General features: G+C 37.8%; 1 protein-coding gene across 1 annotated transcript in view; it reads left to right on the forward strand.

The window, feature by feature from the left end:
* The first annotated feature begins 942 nt into the window (after positions 1–942).
* The window catches only part of LOC116105470 (probable protein S-acyltransferase 14), a 42,387-nt gene continuing 20,829 nt past the window's right edge, over positions 943–22,500 (forward strand). Inside the window, 1 exon segment of the mRNA XM_031391892.1 lies at positions 943–987. Coding sequence (XP_031247752.1) covers positions 943–987 — 45 coding nt within the window.

The following is a 22,500-nucleotide window of genomic DNA, read 5'->3' on the forward strand; positions in this document are numbered from 1 at the left end:
GAAGGCATAGAAATAGTGTCAACCTTCGGTTACTCTCGATATTATTTATTCAGTTTCTGGACCAATGACCCGTATTATAAACTGGATAGAGCAACAACTCAATCCTACTGTGGCCATAGTTTTAGTGTCATTGCTATATACTGAATTGCGCCATGAGATAACTTTCTCCCATACCCGGGAGTGATGAATCCTCTATAAATCCACCATAGCCTTGATACACTCCTTGATGCAGCCAATCACCACCGTATTGATAGCTCTGAAAAGAACTATGTTAGGCTATGTCAAACTACACCAATCGGTGCACAAGGCACTTCGGTGATCTCAAGTCTAAGGATCACATGCACCACCATTCGTTAGAGGATTTGTTCCATAGACACTGGGGTTACCATCCATATGGAATCCTCTGGTGGGTTAGTCTAGTGAACTTACTACGGTATAATCACCTACAACAAGCACCCATGTGTTGCACCAGGTTGTCGCCAAACAACCTTGACAAGTGAGATCAGTTACTGCCTTTCGACAGGGTCGTTCAACACTATGATAGCCTTGCCGTATTATATGTGCCCCCTTGCCGTATTATATGTGCCCTTACTTTAGAATAATACTGGGGCTATGGACATTTCTAGAATGGCCACCATATGTGCTCATAGGGTTTTCACTATCAAGATTTGAAACGCTTGATACCCTCGTCACGATTCTACCACTCTAAGGACATTGCAATAATAATGATTTACGCGATATAGAATAAAATGCCTTTTTATTGATTAATGAACATTATTACAAAAAGTCAATTCTACAATAATTGATTGGCTCTAGGGCCTCTACTCTAACATAATCGAGAAAGAAAACAGGTTGGATGGATCCAGTTTCTCATACTGGTATCGTAATCTTTGGATTATACTCAAGTCGGAAAGGAAATTGTATACCCTTGAAAATCCATACATGGCTGATCCTGATCCTGATCCTGATCTTGATGCCACTCAGGAGGTAAATAATACTTATCAAAAGTTCCTTGATGATGCATATGGCGTTCAATTCTTGATGTTAGCATCGATGACACCAATGCTACAAAAGCAGCATGAGAATATGGACGTTGCTACCATTATTCTACACCTCAAGGAGTTTTTCGAAGGGAATGCTCAACATGAGAGGTACAAGGTGTCAAAAGCACTATTTTGAAGTCGTCTGACTAAGGGAGCCCAAGTTGATCCTCATATGCTCAAGATGATCGAGCACATAGAGCGGCTAGAGACTTTGGGATTTGAGTTGGATACAGAATTACAAATGGATTTAATTCTATAATCGTTGCCTGACTCTTATGCACCGTTCATAATGAACTTCAATATGAACATAATGGTGAAAACCTGTCAGAGCTTTTGAACATGCTGTGGACTGCAGAGTATGACTTGAAGAAGTCCAAGCCTGTTTTACTGGTTGCTGTCAGTAAAGGAAAGGGTAACGGGAAGGATAAGGCCAAGGCCAAACCCAAGTCCAAGCCCAAAGGATAGGTTGCTCTTGGGCCTGAGAGTGGCATAGGGAAGGGCAAAGTAGTATGCTTCTATTGTGGCAAGCCTGGCTACTAGAGGAAACACTACAAGGCTTTCTTCGCAAGCAAGAAGAAGTCAGATGCTGCAACTTCAGGTATATTTATGATTGAGATTAACTTCGCTCCCTCAACATCTTAGGTCATTGACACTAGATGTGGTACTCACATTTGTACTAATGTGCAAGGACTAAGGTAGAGTAGAGTGCTCGCCAAGGGAGAGGTGGACCTACGAGTTGGAAGTGTAATGCATGTGGCTGCATTGGCTGTAGGGACTTACTGTTTATCTTTGCCTATGGGTTTGTTGTTGGAACTACATAACTATTATCACGTACCTTCTATTTGTAGAAATATTATTTCAGTATTTGCTTTGGATAATATAGGGTATCATTGTGAGATATCTAATGGATTGTTATCCTTTAGTTTGAATGGTATTCTATTTGGAATTGCAAGGTTATATAATGGGTTATATGTTCTTGATTTAAACAATAAAGATATTCTCAATGTTGAAACCAAGAAAGATAAACATAGTGATCAAAACCAGACATATCTCTAACACTGTAGATTGGGTCATGTTAATAAGACCCGCATTACAAAAATTCAAAGGGATGGAGTTTTGGGCCCTTTGACTTTCAGTCATTTGAGGTATACGAGTCATGCCTGTTAGGCAAGATGACCAAGTCTTATTTCACAGGACAAGGTGAAAGGGCTACTGAACTGTTAGGCATCATCCATAGTAATGTATGTGGTCAACTAACAGTTGAAGCCAGAAGTGGATATTCATACTTCATCACATTTACTGATGATTTTAGTAGATAAGGTTATGTCTACCTTATGAGATATAAATCTAAAGCCTCTGATAAATTCAAAGAATTCAGGAATGAAGTATAGAATATGTTGGGCAAAAGTATTAAAGCTCTTCGATAGGACCAAGGAGGTGAATACTTAAGCTTAGGGTTTTTTGAATACCTGAAGGAATGTGGGATAGTATCATAGCTCACCCCTCCGTATACAGCCCAACACAATGGAGTATTTGAAAGGAGGAATAGGACCTTACTTGACATGGTTAGGTACATGATGAGTTTTAGTGATCTACCTGCATCATTCTAGGGTTATGCCCTAGAGACTACGACTCACGTTTTGAACCGTGTGTCGTTAAAGTCTATAGGTAAGACTCCATATGAACTATGGAGTGGACGAAAGCCCAATTTGTCTTATCTAAGGATTTGGGGTTATGAAGCTTATGTTAAGAAATTAACTTCGAACAAGCTGGGCCCAAAATCCTGTAAATGTATATTTGTGGGGTATCCAAAGGAGACCAAATGATACTATTTCTACCACCCAAAAGAGCGCAAAATTTTTGTTGTTCATTCTGGTGTCTTCCTAGAAAGGGAATTTTTTCTAAGAAGTACTAGTGGGAGAAAAGTAGAACTCGATGAAGTTCTAGAACCACAAATTATACTAGACGAAGGATGGGATGATGTGCCACAAGAAGTGGTTAAACATCATGAGGAGGTTACTTCACAAACTATGGATCAAAATGAACCACCTCAAGTAGCATAGGAGCTACGTAGATCTAGGAGAGTACGCCATGAGCCCAAGAGATACGGTTATCTCGTGACTCAACATGGTGACGTACTAGTCTACCAAGACGATGAACCCAAAACCTACGAAGACGCTATATCGGATCCAGATTCTGTTAAATAGCTTGAAGCCATGAAATCTGATATGGACTCCATGTAGCATAACCAAGTATGGTCTCTGGTGGAACCACCTGAAGGGGTAAAACCTATAGGGTGTAAGTGGGTCTTCAAGAAGAAGACTGACATGGATGGCAAGATGCATACTTATAAGGCACGACTGGTTGCCAAAGGTTTCAAACAAATTCATGGTATTGACTATGAAGAAGCCTTTTCGCCAGTTGCCATGATTAAATCCATCTGGATTATGCTTGCGATTGTTGCATATCATGACTATGTGATTTGGTAAATGGATGTCAAAACAGCTTTCCTGAACGGAAACCTTGAAGAGGATGTGTATATGACACAACCTGATGGTTTCATTCTTGATGGGCAAGCTGATAGGGTATGCAAGTTGCAGAGATCCATTTATGGACTCAAGCAAGCTTCAAGGAGCTGGAACATTCATTTCGATGAAACTGAAAAAGAATTCGGCTTTATTAAGAATGAAGATGAGCCTTGTGTTTACAAGAAAGTGAGTGGGAGCACAGTGGCATTCCTAGTGTTGTATGTCGATGACATACTTTTGATCGGGAATGATATACCGAACTTGTAGTCAGTAAAGACTTGGTTATCCAAGTGCTTCTCCATGAAGGACTTAGGGGAAGCAGCCTACATCCTTGGAATAAAGATCTATCGTGATAGAGCCCATAGGTTGCTTGGCCTAAGTTAGAGTGTATATATTGACAAAGTACTGAAAAGATTCAGTTTGGAAGAATCCAAGAACGCATTTCTTCTGATGTCACATGATGTTTATCTCTCTAAGGAATTGTATCCTTGAACATAAGTTGAGAGAGATAGGCTGAAGAGGATTCCATATGCATCAGCAATTAGATCCATCATGTATGTCATGCTATGTACTCAGATTGATGTCTCATGTGCTTTGAGCACTTGTAGTAGATATCAATCGGATCTAGGTGAGCGTCACTGGATGGCTGTCATGAACATTCTTGAGTACCTGAAGAGCACTAAGGATATGTTCTTGGTTTATGGAGGGGAAGATGAGCTCACTGTAAGAGGATACTGATGAGAATGCAAAATGTCATATTTACCCCCCTTAATGTCTCATCTTTTATACTTATTTGTTGCCTAAATGTACTCATTATTATTCTACTTTTATTTAGGATGCAAATGGAGGCTTGAAATGCAAAACAGAACTACTTAGGTGAATTCAGACAGTTTCGACATTGCTTTGTAATCTGGGCATACCTCTCTCATTCGAGCTTCGATTTAGATGATTAAAAATGATGTGGAACCCTAAGAAAAAGATCTAAAACTTTCATGTTTTGAGTTTGGAGAGATACTCGCTGCATCAAGGTTGTAATCGGGCTTGAAGTTGACGCACCTGCACTGCTGACGTTCTGGAACATTCTGCCCTATCATGCAAGTCAATTAGGCAGTTTATTATTGGAAGATTTGAAGACCTATTGCACGCAAGTTACAGTTGGACACACCACTTTCCTATTTTATTTTAGGACTTTATTTTATTTTCAATTAATCAGAATCAGATTAGGATAAATGTTATTTTAGGATATTAGAATATTTTTAGGAGATTTAGTAGAATTCAAATACTTGAATTGGATATTTTTAAGAGGAGAGAGAGATCAGATTAGGGGGGACACACATGCCTCTCTTTCTCTCTTTCTGTAATTTTCTCTTTTGATTTTCGTGATGGCCATGAGCGGCTAATTTTCATAACTTGGTCGAAGGAAACGGATGCCTCGGAATCAATAAACTGTGAGATCTAATTTGTTTGTTTTAGTGTTCAATATATGTTTTGAGTATTGGATGTTCTTCCATGCCTATTTTCATGATTGTTTCATTTAATTACTAGGAGGCCTACTAGATTATTATTTGTTGCAATCTATTGCTTAATTTGATATCAAATCCGTAATTGTTTGATCCCTCTAATTTGTGAGTAAATAAGAGTTAAGAATTTGCTACGTCAGGAATTATTAATTCTTAAGAAGAACATTCGACTGAATTAAATATAACCGCTTGTGTTTGTATTGTTCATCTTCATCGATTTCTCTAGCCCTTAAGGCTGCTATTAGATTAAACCTTTAGCGCTTGTCCAGGGTTGTTTAGTAGTAAGGTTAATTAGATTGCTTGTTTTCTAATTAACTTCAACTAAGGAGAGATAGGAAAATAGTTCCAACAGTGAATATTCAAAGTATGAATTGATTTATTTTTGCATCGATGATCAGTTGTAAGATTCCGATGGTGGATGTTGACTTAGACCAAGGTTCGTTATTTTGATTGATTTCGATAGTTGAATTGTTTTTTTTTTTTTTGGAAATTGTTTCTGTTTTACTCAAACTCCCCCAGCCTTGTTCACATATCATAAAATTCGGTTAGACACTCTTCGTGGGAATGATCCTTACTCACACTACTACATGTGTTTTTAGGTTTTAATTTTGGTTGCCTACGACAGCACACAAGATACAGTGATGCTAGTTTCCAAACGGACAAAGATGATTATTGATCGCAATCAGGGTTTGTATTTTGTCTCAATGGGGGTGTAGTGAGCTAGAAAAGCTCCAAGCAAAGCACTGTAGCAGACTCTATAATGGAGGCTGAGTATATTGCATTAGCAGATGCGACCAAGGAAGCAGTCTGGATTAAGAAGTTCGTCACTGAACTTGGTGTGGTTCCCATGATTGTTGATCCAATAGACATCTATTGTGACAACAATGGAGCAATCGCATAAGCCAGGGAATCATGGTCTCATCAGAAGTCTAGACACATACTTAGATGATTCCATCTCATCAGAGAAATAGTTGAGAGGAAAGATGTGCAGATCAGTAAAGTGCATACTGACGACAATCTTGCAGATCCACTGACAAAGCCTCTATCGCAGTAGAAGCATGAAAGGCACTTGAGATCATTTAGTATTAAATACATGAATGATTGGCTATAGTGCAAGTGGGAGATTGTTAGAGTAGGTGCCCTAGAGCCAATTAATTATTGTAGAATTGACTCTTTGTAATAATGTTTATTGATCAATAAAAGACATTTCATTCTATATCGCGTAAATCATCATTGTATGTATTGATATATGTCCTTAGAATGGTAGACCCATGATGAGAGTATCAAGTGTTTCAAATCTTGATAGTGAGGACCCTATGAGCACATATGGTGGCCATTTTAGAAATGTCCGTAGCCCTAGTATTATTCAAAAGTAAGGGCACAGATAATAGGGTAAGGCTATCATAGTGTTGAATGACCCTGTCGAAAGGCAGTAACTGATCTCACTTGTCAAGATTGTTTCGTGATAACCTGGTGCAATGCATGGGTGCTTGCTATAGGCAAGTTCACTAGATTGACCCACCAGAGGATTCCATATGGATGGTAACCCTAGTGTCTATGGAAAAAATCCGCTAACGAATGGTGGTGCATGTGATCCTTAGACGTGAGATTACCGGAGCGCTTTGTGCAGTGGTTGGTGAAGTTTGACACCAGCACAACACAATTCTATTCAGAGCTGTAAATACGGTAGTGATTGGCTGCATCAAGGAGTGTATCAAGACTATGGTGGATAAACAAAGGATTCATCACTCTCGGGTACGGGAGGATTTATCTCACGGCGTAATTTAGTAAATGGCAATGACACTAAAACTGTGGCCATAGTGGGATTGAGTTGTTGCTCTATCCAGTTTATAATTCAGGTCATTGGTCAAGTAACTGAATACATAATATCGAGAGTAATCGAGGTTGACACAATTTCTATGTCTCGATAACGAATGATGAAAGGATTGGCTCGTACAGCAACCATATCGTTGACAGGTAGCTGCTTCACTGAATCCGAATCTATTGGGTGGCCATGGTGCCTTGTTAAGGGCCAATCTTGGTCTGTGTGTAGTGAGACGATTAATTAGTATTAATCGCGATACTACACACTATCGGTATGATGAGGAGCTTACGGGTCACACACATAGAAGATAATTTAAGAACCATTTTATAAGAAGGGCATTTTCGTCTTTTAAGGCAAAAAGGTATTTTGGTAATTTCACAGTGCAATTAAATTTACTGAGGTCGTAGCCTTTATTTAATTTGTTAATAAAATTAAATAAGTGAAATTATATTTAAATATGTGTTCGCATATATTTAAATGAATTGTTGTTTTTGTTAAATGTTAATATGTGATTGATATATATATATTAATTTAATTTAATTGAAATAATAATAATAATTATTAAAATATCTAAATGGGGTTGTTTGGACATAGGGGTTGTTTGGGTTGGTGCCCAAGCCTATTTCATGATGGAATAGGGCATAGTGTGCACTATATAAGTACAACACTTTGTGAAATTATTGATTAATTCAATTCAATTCAATTCATTCACAAAGCAAAACTCCAGCCCGCTTTTCTCTCCCACACCAAATTTCTTTTGCTTGAATCAAAGTTTCATTTTAATTTTGTTCTTGGTTCTGAAGGCTGAAGAGGATCTGGCAAATCCCTCTTTAGTTCCTTGGGGTTATCTTTGTGTGGACTAACAGTGGTTCAATCCTACCCTTGGATCGGTAGCGAAACCCATTCGGTGATAAAGTTGGAGGAGCCTCCAAATGTGGGTATGTTTTCTTAACTCTAGACTGTTTTTCTGCAGATTTGAATTTAATGCATAGATTATTAAATTTGTACCCTGATCTTGGTTCTAAGGAACGATCCATGATGTTTATGATTTTTTGTTTCTGTTGCCATAACTTGATCGTTTCCTAACAAGAATGTACATTGAGAAAGGGGAGAAAGGCAGGGCACGCAATCCCTATTTAAAATTTACAATCATATATACCCAAAAATACTTTAAAACATTCACCAGAGGTCTAAGGCTCATGTATCGGGCACCATGCAATATTCAAACAAGTACAATGCATACATTCAAAACAATCAATTTTGAATTTGGTAGGTGAAATTATTAATTACCCTCGAACAATTTGTAGATTTCTATTGGTCCAAATATTTTGAAACTTTTCACTTAGGCCCCTACACACTCAAAAGCACTCTCGCCACGGTGATGGGTTATATCATCGCGGCGTGCACTGATTTTTGTCACGTACATGCACCATGTGCGATCGCTACGGCTATGGGATAATCGCCACGGCGAGTTATAATTTTCGTCAGCCCGCACTTTAGACTACGATCATCGTGGCAATGAGTTATATCACCATGGCGAGTGTTGATACTCAATGAGCAATCGCACTAAAGAACGATCGCCATGACGATATAACCCATCGCTACAGCAAGCGCTGATTTTCAATCAGATCAATTCAATCAGCCGCATAGAATGCCAAATGGATTTTGCAATCAATATTAACATCTGATCTCAACAAAAATCCACATCACAATATACCAAAATTGCAGATCATCAATAAGTCAAGATTTATCAAGTTTCTTGAGTCAATCGATTTCTCAAAAACATGCCATGAATGCATAATATATACAGATTTAATAAAATAACATGTTATCAATAAAACACACGTTATCAATCTCAGATTAAACTATATAATCTGGTACCCTAGGCTCTGATACCACTGTTAGGAATTGATCTACCCAACGCAGCAGAAAAAAAAATTTAAAGGATAAATCAATTTCGCTAAAAAAACCAAGATTAGAGTACATATTATACAGTTAATATGTTAAATCAAAAATCTACAAAAAATATAAATGATCCAGACAAAGATCAGAGATCTTACGCACGTTTGGAGGCTCCTTCACTTTTTCTCTAATTTGGATTCACTACCAATTCAAAGTATAATTGAACGAACAGTGATCCACACGAAGACAATCTGAAGAACCAAAGAGGGATTTGCTAGATTCTCTTTGGCTTCAAGAATCAACTTGAATCAAAGGAGAATTTTGATTCAAGAACCCAAGGGTGGCATGAGAGAGTAAAAGGGAGAGATGGTAACCTTTGCTTTTTCAATGATTGAATAATAATAATAGATCTCTCTTTTCTCTCAACACACATGCACTTATATAATGCATGTGTGAAAACCCTAATCCCTTTAGAGATAAGAATAGGCTTCAACCCTCACTAACCTTGTATCCAAACACTCTCAATTTGTATTTTATTTTGATTATTATTATTATAATTAAAATCAATTAATATATTTATATAAAATATATTAACATTTAATAATAATAATTCATTTAAATATATGCGTACTATATTTAAATATAATCTCACTGATTTGATTTAATATTAAATCCAAGCAACAACCTCAGCAAATCTAATTGCACTGTGAGATTACCAAAATATCCTTTCGTCCAAAAGACGAAAATGCCCATTGCACAAACTGATTCTCAAATTATCTTCTATGTGTGTGACCTGTAGGCTCCTCATCATACCGGCAGTGAGTAGTATCGCGATTAATACCAATTAATCGTCTCACTACACATAGACCAAGATTGGCCCCTAGCAAGGCATCATGGCCACCCAATAGATTCGAATTCAGCGAAATAGCTACCTGTCAATGATATGATTGCTGTGCAATCAAATCCTTTCATCATCTATTATCTCATGGAGACTAAGGTATAGAAATAGTGTGAACCTCAATTACTCTCGATATGTTTGTATTTAGTTACTGGATCAATGACCAGAACAATAAATTAGATTGAGCAACTCAATCCCACTGTGGCCACAACTTTAGTGTCATTGTCATTTACTGAATTACGCAGTGAGATAACGTTTCTTGTACCTGGGAGTGATGAATCCTCTATTGATCCACCATAGTCTTGATACACTCCTTATTGCAACCAATCACTACCATATTGACAGCTCTGAATAGAATTGTGTTGGGCTTGTGTCAAACTACACCAATCGGTGCACAAGGCATTTTGGTGATCTCAAGTCTAAGGATTACATGCACTACCATTCATTAAATGATTTGTTCCATAGACACTGAGGTTACCATCTATATAGAATCCACTGGTGGGTCAGTGTAGTGAACTTGCCTACAGCAAGCACCCATGTGTTGCACCAGGTTGTTGGCAAACAACCTTGACAAGTGAGATTAGTCACTTCCTTTCGACAAGGTCGTTCAACACTATGATAGCCTTACCATATAATCTATGTCCTTGATCAGAATAATACTAGGGCTACGAACATTTCTAGAATGGCCACCATATGTGCTCATAGGGTTCTCACTCTCAAGATTTGAAACACTTGATACCCTCATCATGGTTCCACCATCCTAAGGACATATATCAATACATATAGATATGATTTACACGATATAGAATAAAATGTCTTTTATTGATCAATGAACATTATTACAAAGAGTTAATTCTACAATAATTGATTAGCTCTAGGGCACCTATTCTAACAAGGTGGACCTATGAGTTGGAAATGGAGCGCGAATTACTGCATTGGCTGTAGGAAATTATTATTTATCTTTGCCTTCATGTCTTGTATTAGAATTTTCATATTGTTATTATGTGCCTTCAGTTTCAAAGAACATAATTTATGTGTCCGCTTTGGACAACTTTGGATATCAATTTTTTATTACTAATGGGTCGTTATCTTTTAGTTTGAATGGTTTTCATTATGGAACTGCTAGACTACATAATGGCCTGTATGTAACACCCCACTTGAGATACGTAGCCATTGTTTATGGTATGGCCTAAAGGGTTACTGAATTTCTCCTAAATGAGTTTGTATATTGTTCATGTTGTTTGGTTGGCCCTTGGTTGAGTTTATGTTTTGGGTTTGGTTGAGTGTTTACCCTGGAATTGATTAAGACTTGATGGATTTTGGAGTTGCAGCCTTCGTCGGGGCGACGAAGAAGCTTCGCCCCGGCGACGTCGGCTCTAAATTTGCAATGTCGATTCTGTAATTCTTCACCGGGGCGACAAAGAATCCTTCGCCGCGGCGAAGGGCCAGCTGAGTTTTGTTTTAGTTTTCTAGAGAATTCTTTCCTAAGGGCAAAATGACCATTTTACCCCTAGTTAGTAGGAAAAATGGGGAGTAAAATGCAAGGAAATTTCATGGAGAATATGGTAAAATGGGAGTGAGTTTGTAAAGAATTAAAGGATAAAGGTGGAAATTTCAAGAAAGAGTAAGGGCAAAATGGGAAAGATGTATATTATATGAGCTAATAAGGGTTCAGTTCTCTAAACCCATTCATTTCACCCATTTCCACTGCCTCTTCATCCCTCATTTTCTCTCAATTCCTCACTCAATCTTCCAAGGGATTTTTGAGAGTTTTGAGTTGGAATTTGACAAAGAATTGATCCTAAGCAAGAAGAGGTAAGAATCCCTACTCTAGATATGAGTTTTATTTATGTAAGGGTTAAGTTCTTACTAAGTTTATGCTTAGGAAATAAGGGAAAGCTAAGGTCCAACAAGAGTAGAGAGCTTTAGTGGAGACTACTCAAGTATGAGGTAAGTAAATCCAACTCAAGCTAAAGTTTAAGAAATTCTTAAGTAGAGATTTCTTTATGCATGTATACTTGTTGAGAAATTGAGTTGAGATATATGTCTATGTGTTGAGAAATTGAATTAAGAAGAGTATTCATGTTATGTTTGTTGGATATTTCCTTTATGGGAAGTGTTGATGTGTGATGAGTTTGAGATGAAGTTGGAGGAGATTGAGTAGATATTTTGGGAGTTTTTTTCTATGATAGGAACTATGTCCATAGAAGAGAGTTTCCTCCCATTTTGGATGGTTAAAAAGAGAAGTAGAGTTGTAGTTAGAGAAGAATTTTTGTATGCACATGAGTTGTTTGATGAAATGCCTAAGAGAAGCATGAGTGTCAGTAGAGAACCTTAATTCTTGCAACATTGCATGTTAGCATTTCTTGAGTGCATTAATGAGCATGAGCCATCCATATGCATTGGTTAAGCATTGAGAAATAGCTTGAGAAAGAGTAGAGAATTTTGAGTATAAGCTACACTATGAGTAATAGCTTGAGAAAGAGTAGAGATCTTTGTGAATAGACTACTCTAAGAGTTAAGCTATACTATGAGTACTAGCTTGAGAAAGAGATGAGTATTATCTTAAGCAAGAGTAAAGATCTTTGTGAATAAACTACTCTAAGAGCAAAAGAAAAGAATAGATTAGGTTGTGCGATGGGGAACTCGTGAGTGATGAGTAAAGTCACGAGAGTGGGTACTTTGTGATCCCCAGCCATGCCTCCGGTAAGATAGGGTCGTGACCGTCACGAAGAGTGGAACATGAGGTTCTAGTCCTGCCTTCGGTAAGATGAGGCCGTGACATTCAAAGAGAGAGAGAGAGAGAATACACTCACATGGCCAAGGGTTCCGAATCCATGCATGACCGAGTCCGATTGGCAGAGAATGAGTAGAAGTCACGAAGAGTGGGTTGGTGCTTTGTGATCTCCACCCAGCCATGCCTCCGGTAAGATGAGGCCGTGACATGCAAGTGAGGAAGAATGAGCAAACATGAGAAAGAATAAAGAGAGACAATGAGTAGGGTTACGAAAAGTGGGTTGGTGCTTTGTGATCTCCACCCAGCCGTGCCTCCGGTAAGATGGGGTCGTGACCTACAACAGAAGTTAACAGAAAAGAGTTATGAGAAAGAGAGACAGAAAGAGAATCAGTAGAAGTCACGTAGAGTGGGAGAAGTCCCGGCCGTGCCTCCGGTAAGATGGGGCCATGACAATCAACGAGCGAGTTAGTAGAAATGAATTATGAGATAATAGAGAGAATTAAAGAATGAGAAAGCTTGAGAAAGCTTGAGAAAGAATGAGATAGAAAGAGAGATTATGAGAAAGAATGAGAGAGTTTGAGCTAGTAAGACTAGAGAGTAGATAATTGCATGTACAGCTCATACAGGCATGCACCATGATTTTCCTTCATGGTGAGTATGACGAGAATAAGAGAGAGAACCATGATTTTCCTTCATGGTGAGTATGATAAGAATAAGAGAGAACCATGATTTTCCTTTATGGTGAGTAAGAATAAGAGAAGGAGAAAAGAGAATAAGAACAGAGAGAAAGAAAGAATAAAAAGAGCATAACAGAGTTAAAGGAGAATAAAAGTATTAGAAAGAAAGAGAAAAACAATGAGACTTAGAAATAGAAGAATGATAGAGTAAGGAAGAACCAAAAAGTGAGTTGCGGGGACAGGTAGTAGGGGATTTACTTACTGAGCCTTGTTGTGCTCACCGCATTGTTCTTCCCTGTTTTGCAGGAAATAGGAGCAGCGATCGGATAGACGTCGAGGAGCGGAAAGTATTGGCACCACTGTCCACCAGCTATGATGTTTTGTATTAAGTAGAAAGTTCTAATACATAGTTTTTTGTGTTCGTAAAGAATTATGTTTTTATGAATAAAGAAAAAATTTGAGCCCACTATCTTTCATACGCTATGTATATCTATAATTTATATAGTATGTATTATAAGAATAGTAGTAAAGAGGAGGTGTTACACTGTATATTCTGGATTTAAATAATAATGAAATATTCAGTCTTAAGAGTAAAAAAGCCAAGAATGGTGACTTTAATCAAACATATCTTTGGCATTGTAGGTTGGGTCATGTAGACCAAACTCGCATTGTAAAACTCCACAAGGATGGAGTTTTGGACCCATTTGACTTTCAGTCTTATGAGATATGCAAGTCATGCCTATTAGGCAAAATGACCAAGTCGCATTTCACTGAGCACAGTGAAAGGGCTACAGAATTCACTGAGCACAGTGAAAGGGCTACAGAATTGTTAGGCATCATCCATAGTGATGTATGTGGACCTCTAACAGTATAAGCCAGAGGTGGATATCCTTACTTCATCACTTTTACTGATGACTTCAGTAGATTTGGTTAGGTCTATTTGATGAGATATAAATCTGAATCCTTTGACAAGTTCAAGGAATTCAGGAATGAAGTACAAAATCAACTGGGCAAGAATATCAAGGTTCTCTTATCCAACAAGGGAGAAGAATACTTGAGCTTAGAGTTTGATGCATACTTGAAGGATTGTGGGATAGTATCTCAACTAACACCTCCTTATACACCTCAGCACAATGGAGTGTTTGAAAGGAGGAACCGGACCTTGTTGGATATGGTTTGATCTATGATGAGTTTTATAGATTTACCCATATTGTTTTGGGGCTATGCCTTGGAGGGTGCAACTTATACATTGAATCGTGTACTGTCAAAGTCTATAAATAAGACACCATATGAATTATGAAATGGAAGAAAACCTATTTTGTCTTATCTGAGAGTTTGGGGTTGTGATGCTTATGTCAAGAAATTGACTTCGAATAAGCTTGCCTCAAAATCTGAAAAATGCAATTTTGTGGGGTATTCTAAGGAAACTAGAGGATATTATTTCTACCATCTAGTTGAGCACAAAGTTTTTGTTACTCGTATTGGGGTCTTCTTAGAGAAGGAATTCCTTTTAAGAGGAGATAGTGGGAGAAAAATAAAACTCGATGAAGTTCTAGAATCACAAGATGCAATAGACGATAGTAAGAACGATGTGCCAGATGAAGAGGTTAAACATCGTGAGGAGATCACTCCACAAACTGTAGAACAAAGTGAACTACCTCAAACAACACAAGAGATGCGTAGATCCAAGAGAATATGTCGTGAGCCTGAGAGATATGGTTTTCTCTTGACTCAGCACAACGATGTACTGGTTTATTAGGACAATGAACCCATAACCTACAATGATGTTGTATCGGATCCAGATTCTACAAAAATGGTTAGAAGCCATGGAATTTGAGATGGACTCCATGTATTAGAACCAAGTTGGGATCTGGTGGATCCACTTGAAAGGGTAAAACCCATAGGGTGTAAATGGGTCTTCAAGAAGAAGACTAAAATGGATGGTCGCGTGTAAACCTATAAAAGCACAGTTGGTTGCTAAAGGTTTCAGACAAAAACATGACATTAATTGTGATAAAACCTTTTCTCTAGTTACGATGTTAAAGTCCATTTGGATTATGCTAGCGATTGCTGCACACCATGACTATAAGATTTGACAGATGGATGTCAAAACTGGTTTCCTGAACGGAATCTTGCAGAGGACATCTATATGATTAACTCGATGGTTTCGTTCTTGGTGGACAAGTAGAAAAGATATGCAAGTTGCAAAGATCCATTTATGGACTCAAACAAGCATCAAGGAGTTGGAACATCCATTTTGATAAAGCCATTAAAGAATTCAGATTCATCAATAACAAGAACAAGCCTTGTGTATACAAGAAATTCAATGGGAGCATAGTGGCATTCCTAGTATTATTGTAGGTTTATGGATCTATTCACACAGCGGAATTTAAAAAATTTAGATCCAGAACCTAACCCATGATCCTTATGTTTGTTGTACATTATTTTACACATGAAAATAATTATCAAGATGTAATAGAAACCATACCAGCATTTGGGTACTCCTTCAAGGGATTTAGATTCGTTTCCACTCCAAGGTAGGAGTGCACAAACGGTATCCACATGAAGACAGGACAAATGTCGTTGGCTGATTTTATTGGCTAGTAAAATCACCAACTTTAAGAACAAAAAATCTGCAAAATTTTTCTTTGGGAGAAAAATTCTTTCTCTCACAAAAGGCTACACGTTTTGGGAGGGAGAGAGAGGGGTGGCTAGGGTTATTTTTAATTGAAAGAATTCTCTCATTTTAATTTTAGTTGCACTTAAATAGTGCATACAAAAAGCCTATTCCAAATTGGAATAGTCATCTATTCCAATTGGATCTTGGAATAGATTACCCTTGCAACCAAACATGGCATTTCAATTCAAATTTAAAAGCAAAATTTGAATTCACATTATCAATATAAATTTTGGATAATATCTTTTATAAATAAATAAATAAATATATATATATATATATATAGAGAGAGAGAGAGAGAGAGAGAGACACACACACACACACACACAATATATATATATATAATCTCACTAATTTAATTTCCATATAAAATTAAATTTAGGCAGTAAATTTAATTACATTGTGAGATTACAAAATGCCATTTCATCATAAATGACGAAAATACCATTTCATCATAAATGACGCAAATACCCTTTCATTATAAATGACGCAAATACCCTTCTCATGAATTTTATTCTTAATATGTCTTCTATGTGTGCGACCCAAAGGCTCTTCATCATATCAGCAGTGAATCGTATCACAATTGACAATCAATCAATCGTCCTACGAGACACAGACCAAGATTGACCTCTAGCTAGGCATCATGGCCACCCGATAGATTCGGATTCAATGAAACTACTACCTATCAACGATATGATTACCGTGCAATCCAATCATTTCATCATCTATTATCTCATCAAGGCTGAGGTATAGAAGTGTCAACCTCGGATATCCTTGATATCTTGATATTCGATTATTAGACCAATGACTAAAAAAGATTGGATTGAGCTACAATTCAATCGCACTGTGGCCACAAATTTAATGTCATTGCCATCTACCGAATTACTCAGTGAGATAATTTCTCCCGTACTCAGGAATGATGAATCTTCTATCGATCTACCATAGTCTCGATATACTCCTCAGTGTTAGAGTGGGTGCCCTAGAGCTAATCAATTATTGTAGTATTGACTCTTTGTAATCATGTTTTATTATCAGTAAAAGGCATTTATCTATACCATATGATTTGATTCTATTCGTATAAGAAAATGGTATATGTCCTTAGGTTGGTAGAATCGTGACGAGGGCATCGAGTGTTTGAAATCTCGATAGTGAGAACCCTATGAGCACATATGGTGGCCGTTCTAGAAACGTCCATAACCCCAGTATTATCTTGACCTAGGGCACAGATAATATGGTAAGGCTATCATAGTGTTGGATGACCCTGTCGAAAGGCAATGACAGATCTCACTTGTCAAGGTTGTTTGATGACAACTCAGTGCAACACATGGGTGCTTGCTACAAGCAAGCTCATTGGACCGACCCACTAGAGGATTCTATATTGATGGTAACCCTAGTATCTATGGAATAAATCCTCTAATGAATGGTGGTGCATGTGATCCTTAGACTTGAGATCACTAGAGCGCCTTGTGCACCGATTGGTGTAGTTTGACACTAGTCTAACATAGTTCTATTTAGAGCTATCAATACAGTATTGATTGACTACATAGAGGAATGTATCAAGACTATGGTGGATCGATAGAGGATTCATCACTCCTAGGTACGGGAGAAATTATCTCACTTAATAATTTGGTAGATGGCAACACCATTAAATCTGTGGCCACAGTGGGATTGAGTTGTAGCTCAATCCAATCTATTCTGATTGTTGGTCCAATAACGAATACTAGGATATCAAGGATATCTGAGGTTGATACTACTTCTATACCTCGGCCTTGATGAGATAATAGATGATGAAAAGATTGAATCGCACGGTAACCATATCATTGATATGTAGCAATTTCGCTGAATCTGAATCTATCGGGTGGCCATGATGGCTGGCTAGAGGCCAATCTTGGTTTGTGTTGAGTGGGACAATTGATTGATTGTTAATTATGATACTATTCACTACCGATACGATGAGGAGCCTTCGGATCACACACATAGAAGACAGAATAAGAACATAATTCGTGAGAGGGGTATTTTCGTCATTTATGATGAAAGGGTATGTTGGTGATCTCAAATATAAAGGATATTATCCAATATTAATATTAATAATATGAAATTCAAATTTGGTTTTTAAATTTGAATTGAATTGAATTTAAATATAATGGATATTATCTAATATTAATATTTATTATTAATATTGATAATATGAAGTTCAAATTTTGGCTTTCGAAATTTGAATTAGAAATGCCATGTTTGGTTGCAAGGGGAATTTATTCCAAATTGGAATAAGTTGTTTGCTATTCCAGTTCGAATAGATGGCTATTCCAAGTCAGAATAGGATTTTAGTATGTACTATTTAAGTGTAACTAAAAATTAAATCATTTAATGATTGAGTTGCAAAATTGAAACCCTAGCCACTTTTATCTCTCTCCCTTAAAAACGTCACCCCCTTTTGTGAGGAAAAGAATTTTTATTTCCAAGAAAAATTCTGCTGTGATTTGTTCTTATAGGTGAGTGATCTTCCTAGCCTAGAAGTCTCTCATTGAAAATAGTCTTGTCTTCATGTGGATACCGAGAGTGCACTTCTATTTTGAAGTGGCTTGCGATTCCAAAATCAAATCGAAGGAGCCTCCAACGCTAGTATGATATATTTTCTTTGATTTGATTTCTTTTATGCAAAATAATGTAATCGGCATAAGGATCATGGGTTAAAGGTTAGCGGATCTTGAATAAAAAATTTTAAATTCTGCTGCGTAATGGATCCATTAACTTACACTTGATATAGCCAGTCACTACCATATTGATAGCTCTGAATAGAACTACGTTGGGCTAGTGTCAAACTAAACCAATCGGTGCACAAGGCACTCCAGTAATCTCAAGTCTAAGGATCACATGCACCACCATTCGTTGGAGGATTTGTTCCACAGACACTGGGGTACCCATCTATGTGGAATCCTTCGGTGGGTCGGTCCGGTGAACTTGCCTATAGTAAGCACCCATGTGTTGCACTAGTTTGCCACCAAACAACCTTGACAAGTGAGATCTGTCACTACCTTTCGATAAGGTTGTCCAACACTATGATAGTCTTACCGTATTATCTGTGCACTAGATCAGGATAATACTAGGGCTATGGATGTTTCTAGAATCGCCACCATATGTGCTCATAGGGTTCCCACTATCAAGATTTCAAACACTCGATGCCCTCGTCACGGTTCTACCATCTTAAAGACATATACCATTTTCTTATTTGAATATAATCAAATCATATGGTATAGATAAATGCCTTTTATTGATAATAAAACATGATTACAAAGAGTCAATTTACACAATTGGATTGGCTCTAGGGCACCTACTCTAACAATCTCCCACTTGCACCATAGCCAATCATTTATGTATTTAATACCAAATGATGCTAAGTGCTTATCATGCTTCTGCTGCAATAGAAACTTCAATAGTGGGTTAGTAGGTATTCTGCAAATCTGCACATCCCCCCTCTGATTAGTTTCTTAGATTAGATTGAGTCAAGTAAGTATGTGTTTGGATCACTGGTGAGACCGTGGTTCCTTAGCCATAGCAATGGCTCCATTATTGTCGCAATAGATCTTTACTAGATTAGTAATGCTTGGAACCACATCAAGTTCAATAATGAACTTCTTGATCCAAACCACCTTTACGGCTACATCAGATAATGCGATATACTTAGCATCAGTTTGTAGAATCCGCTACAGTACTTTGCTTTGAGTTTTTTAGCTCACTGCAGCTCCATTGAGACAAAATACAAAGCTCGACTGTGATTGATAATCATCCTTGTCTATTTGAAAACTAGCATCACTATATCTTCTTACAGTAAGCTTATCTTCCCCTCTATAAACCAAGAACATGTCCTTAGTCGTTTTTAGGTACTTAAAGATGTTCTTGATAGCTATCCAGTGATGCTCACCTAGTTTCAATTAATATCTACTACAAGTGCTTAATGCACATGAGATCTCAATCTGAGTACATAACATGACATACATGATGGATCCAATTGCTGACGCATATGGGATCCTCTTCATTCTATCTCTCTCATCGTGTGTTTTAGGACACATATCCTTAGAGAGATAGACACCATGTGACATCAAAATAAATCCGTTCTTGGATTCTTCCATACTGAATCTCTTTAGTACCCTTTCAATATACGTACTCTTTCAATATACGTACTCTAACTTAAGCCAAGCAACCTACGCAATCTATCATGGTAGATCTTTATTTCGATGATGTAGGCTGCATCTCCTAAGTCTTTCATGGAGAAGCACTTGGATAACCAAGTCTATACCGACTGCAAGTTTGGTATATCATTCTCGATGGGAAGTATGTCATCGACATACAACACCAAGAATGCCACTGTGCTCCCACTTACTTTCTTATAAACACAGGGCTCATCTTCATTCTTGATAAAACTAAATTCTTTTACGGCTTCATCAAAATGAATGTTCTAGCTCCTTGAAGCTTGCTTGAGTCCATAAATGGACCTCTGCAACTTGCATATCTTATTAGCTTGTCCATCAAGAATGAAAACATCGGGTTGTGTCATATACACATCTTCTTCAAGTTTTGCATTCAGGAAAGCCATTTTGACATCCATTTGCCAAATCCCATAGTCATGATATGTAGCAATCACAAACATAATTTGGATGGATTTAATCATGGCAACCAGCGAAAAGGTTTCTTCATAGTCAATACCATGAATTTGTTTTAAACCTTTGGCAACTAGTCGTGCCTTATAGGAATGCACATTTCCATCCATGTCAGTCTTCTTCTTGAAGACCCATTTATACCCTATGGGTTTTACCCCTTCAAATGGATCCACCAGAGACCATACCTGATTCTGGTACATAGAGTCCATCTTAGATTTCATGGCTTCTAACCATTTAATGAAATCTGGATCCGATGTAGTGTCATTGTAGGTTCTGGGTTCATTGTCTTGGTAGACCAGTATGTCACCACATTGTGTCACAAGAAAACCATATCTCTTAGGCTCATGACATACTCTTCCAGACCTACAAAGCTCATGTGCTACTTGAGGTGGTTCACTTTGATCCACAGATTGTGGAGTAACCTCCTCACGATGTTCAAACACTTCTTGTGCCACATCTTCCCATCCTTCGTCTAATATATTATGTGGTTCTAGAACTCCATCAAGTTCTACTTTTCTCCCACTAGTACCTCTTAGGAGAAATTCCTGCTCTAAGTAGACACTATTACGAGCGACAAAAACTTTGCGCTCTTCTGGGTGGTAGAAATAATATCCTTTGATCTCCTTAGGATACCCCACAAAATACATTTATTAGATTTTAGGCCCAACTTGTTCGAAGTCAATTTCTCGACATAAGCTTTGCAACCCCAAATCTTCAGATAAGACAAATTGGGCTTTCGCCCACTCCACAGTTCATATAGAGTCTTATCCACAGACTTTGACGGCACATGGTTAAGTATGTGGGTTATAATCTCTAGGTCATAACCCTAGAATGATGAGGGTAGATCACTAAAACTCATCATCAACCTAACCATATCAAGTAAGATCATATTCCTCCTTTCAGACACACCATTATATTGGGGTGTATAAGGAGAGATGAGTTTTGAAAAAGCCCAAAATTTGGCCCATTGCATGTTTTACATGGGTTGTCCCGTTTTTCTAGATTTGTCGTGCATTTGCGTGCACATCAGATCGGGCACTTGGCTGAAAAACCAAGTGTCAGTCAAGGTGGCAATTGGCCACCACGGGACTACCACAAGCAGGGAAAAAGAGACGGGACAGTAGCAGTGTGTTGTTGGGCACTTCTATGCGTAGGCAGTAGCTTTGCAAGGTTGTTGTCGTGCTGCTAGCTGCAACACTGACCAAGGCCACATGCCAAGGCTTCTGGTCACATCTCTGCACCAAGCAACATACAGCAGCAGTGCTGCTGTGCGTTGCAAGGCGCCCAAATGTCATGCGCTTTGTGCGCACGCAGCACTGCCCCAAGCAGCGCGCATTTGCGCGCTGCTGCCCTTTTTAAGGGCAAATCCGTCCAACATTGAAATCAAGTTTTATTTGATTTCTTTCAACCTGAAACATAAACAAAACAAATGCAACATCCAAACACAAATCTCAACCAAACTAGTTAACAAAAATTCTAGATTCTAATCAACAAATTAAAACCTTAACATGCATTATCAATATCAATAGTCATTCAATCGATAAAATAATAATGCAAACAAATATGATAGGCTTTGATACCACAATAGGTTTTTGGATCTATTCATGCAGCGGAATTTTAAAAATTTAGATCCAAAACCTAACCCATGATCTTTATATTTGTTGTACATTATTTTACACAAGAAAATAATTATCGAGACTAATAGAAACCATACCAACGTTTGGAAGCTCCTTCAAGGGATTTAGATTCGCTTCCACTCCAAGGTAGGAGTGCACAAACGGTATCCACATGAAGACAGGACGAATGCCATTGGTTGATTTTCTTGGCTAGTAAAATCACCAACTTTAAGAACAAAAAATCTGCAGAATTTTTCTTTGGGAGAAAAATTATTTCTCTCACAAAAGGCTACACGTTTTGGGAGGGAGAGAGAGGGGTGGCTAGGGTTTTTTTTAATTGAAAATAATTCTCTCATTTTAACTTTAATTGCACTTAAATAGTGCACACTAAAACCCTATTCCAATTGGATATTGGAATA

Source organism: Pistacia vera, unplaced genomic scaffold (assembly GCF_008641045.1).
Source record: "Pistacia vera cultivar Batoury unplaced genomic scaffold, PisVer_v2 Contig5, whole genome shotgun sequence".
Classification (NCBI taxonomy): Eukaryota; Viridiplantae; Streptophyta; class Magnoliopsida; order Sapindales; family Anacardiaceae; genus Pistacia; species Pistacia vera.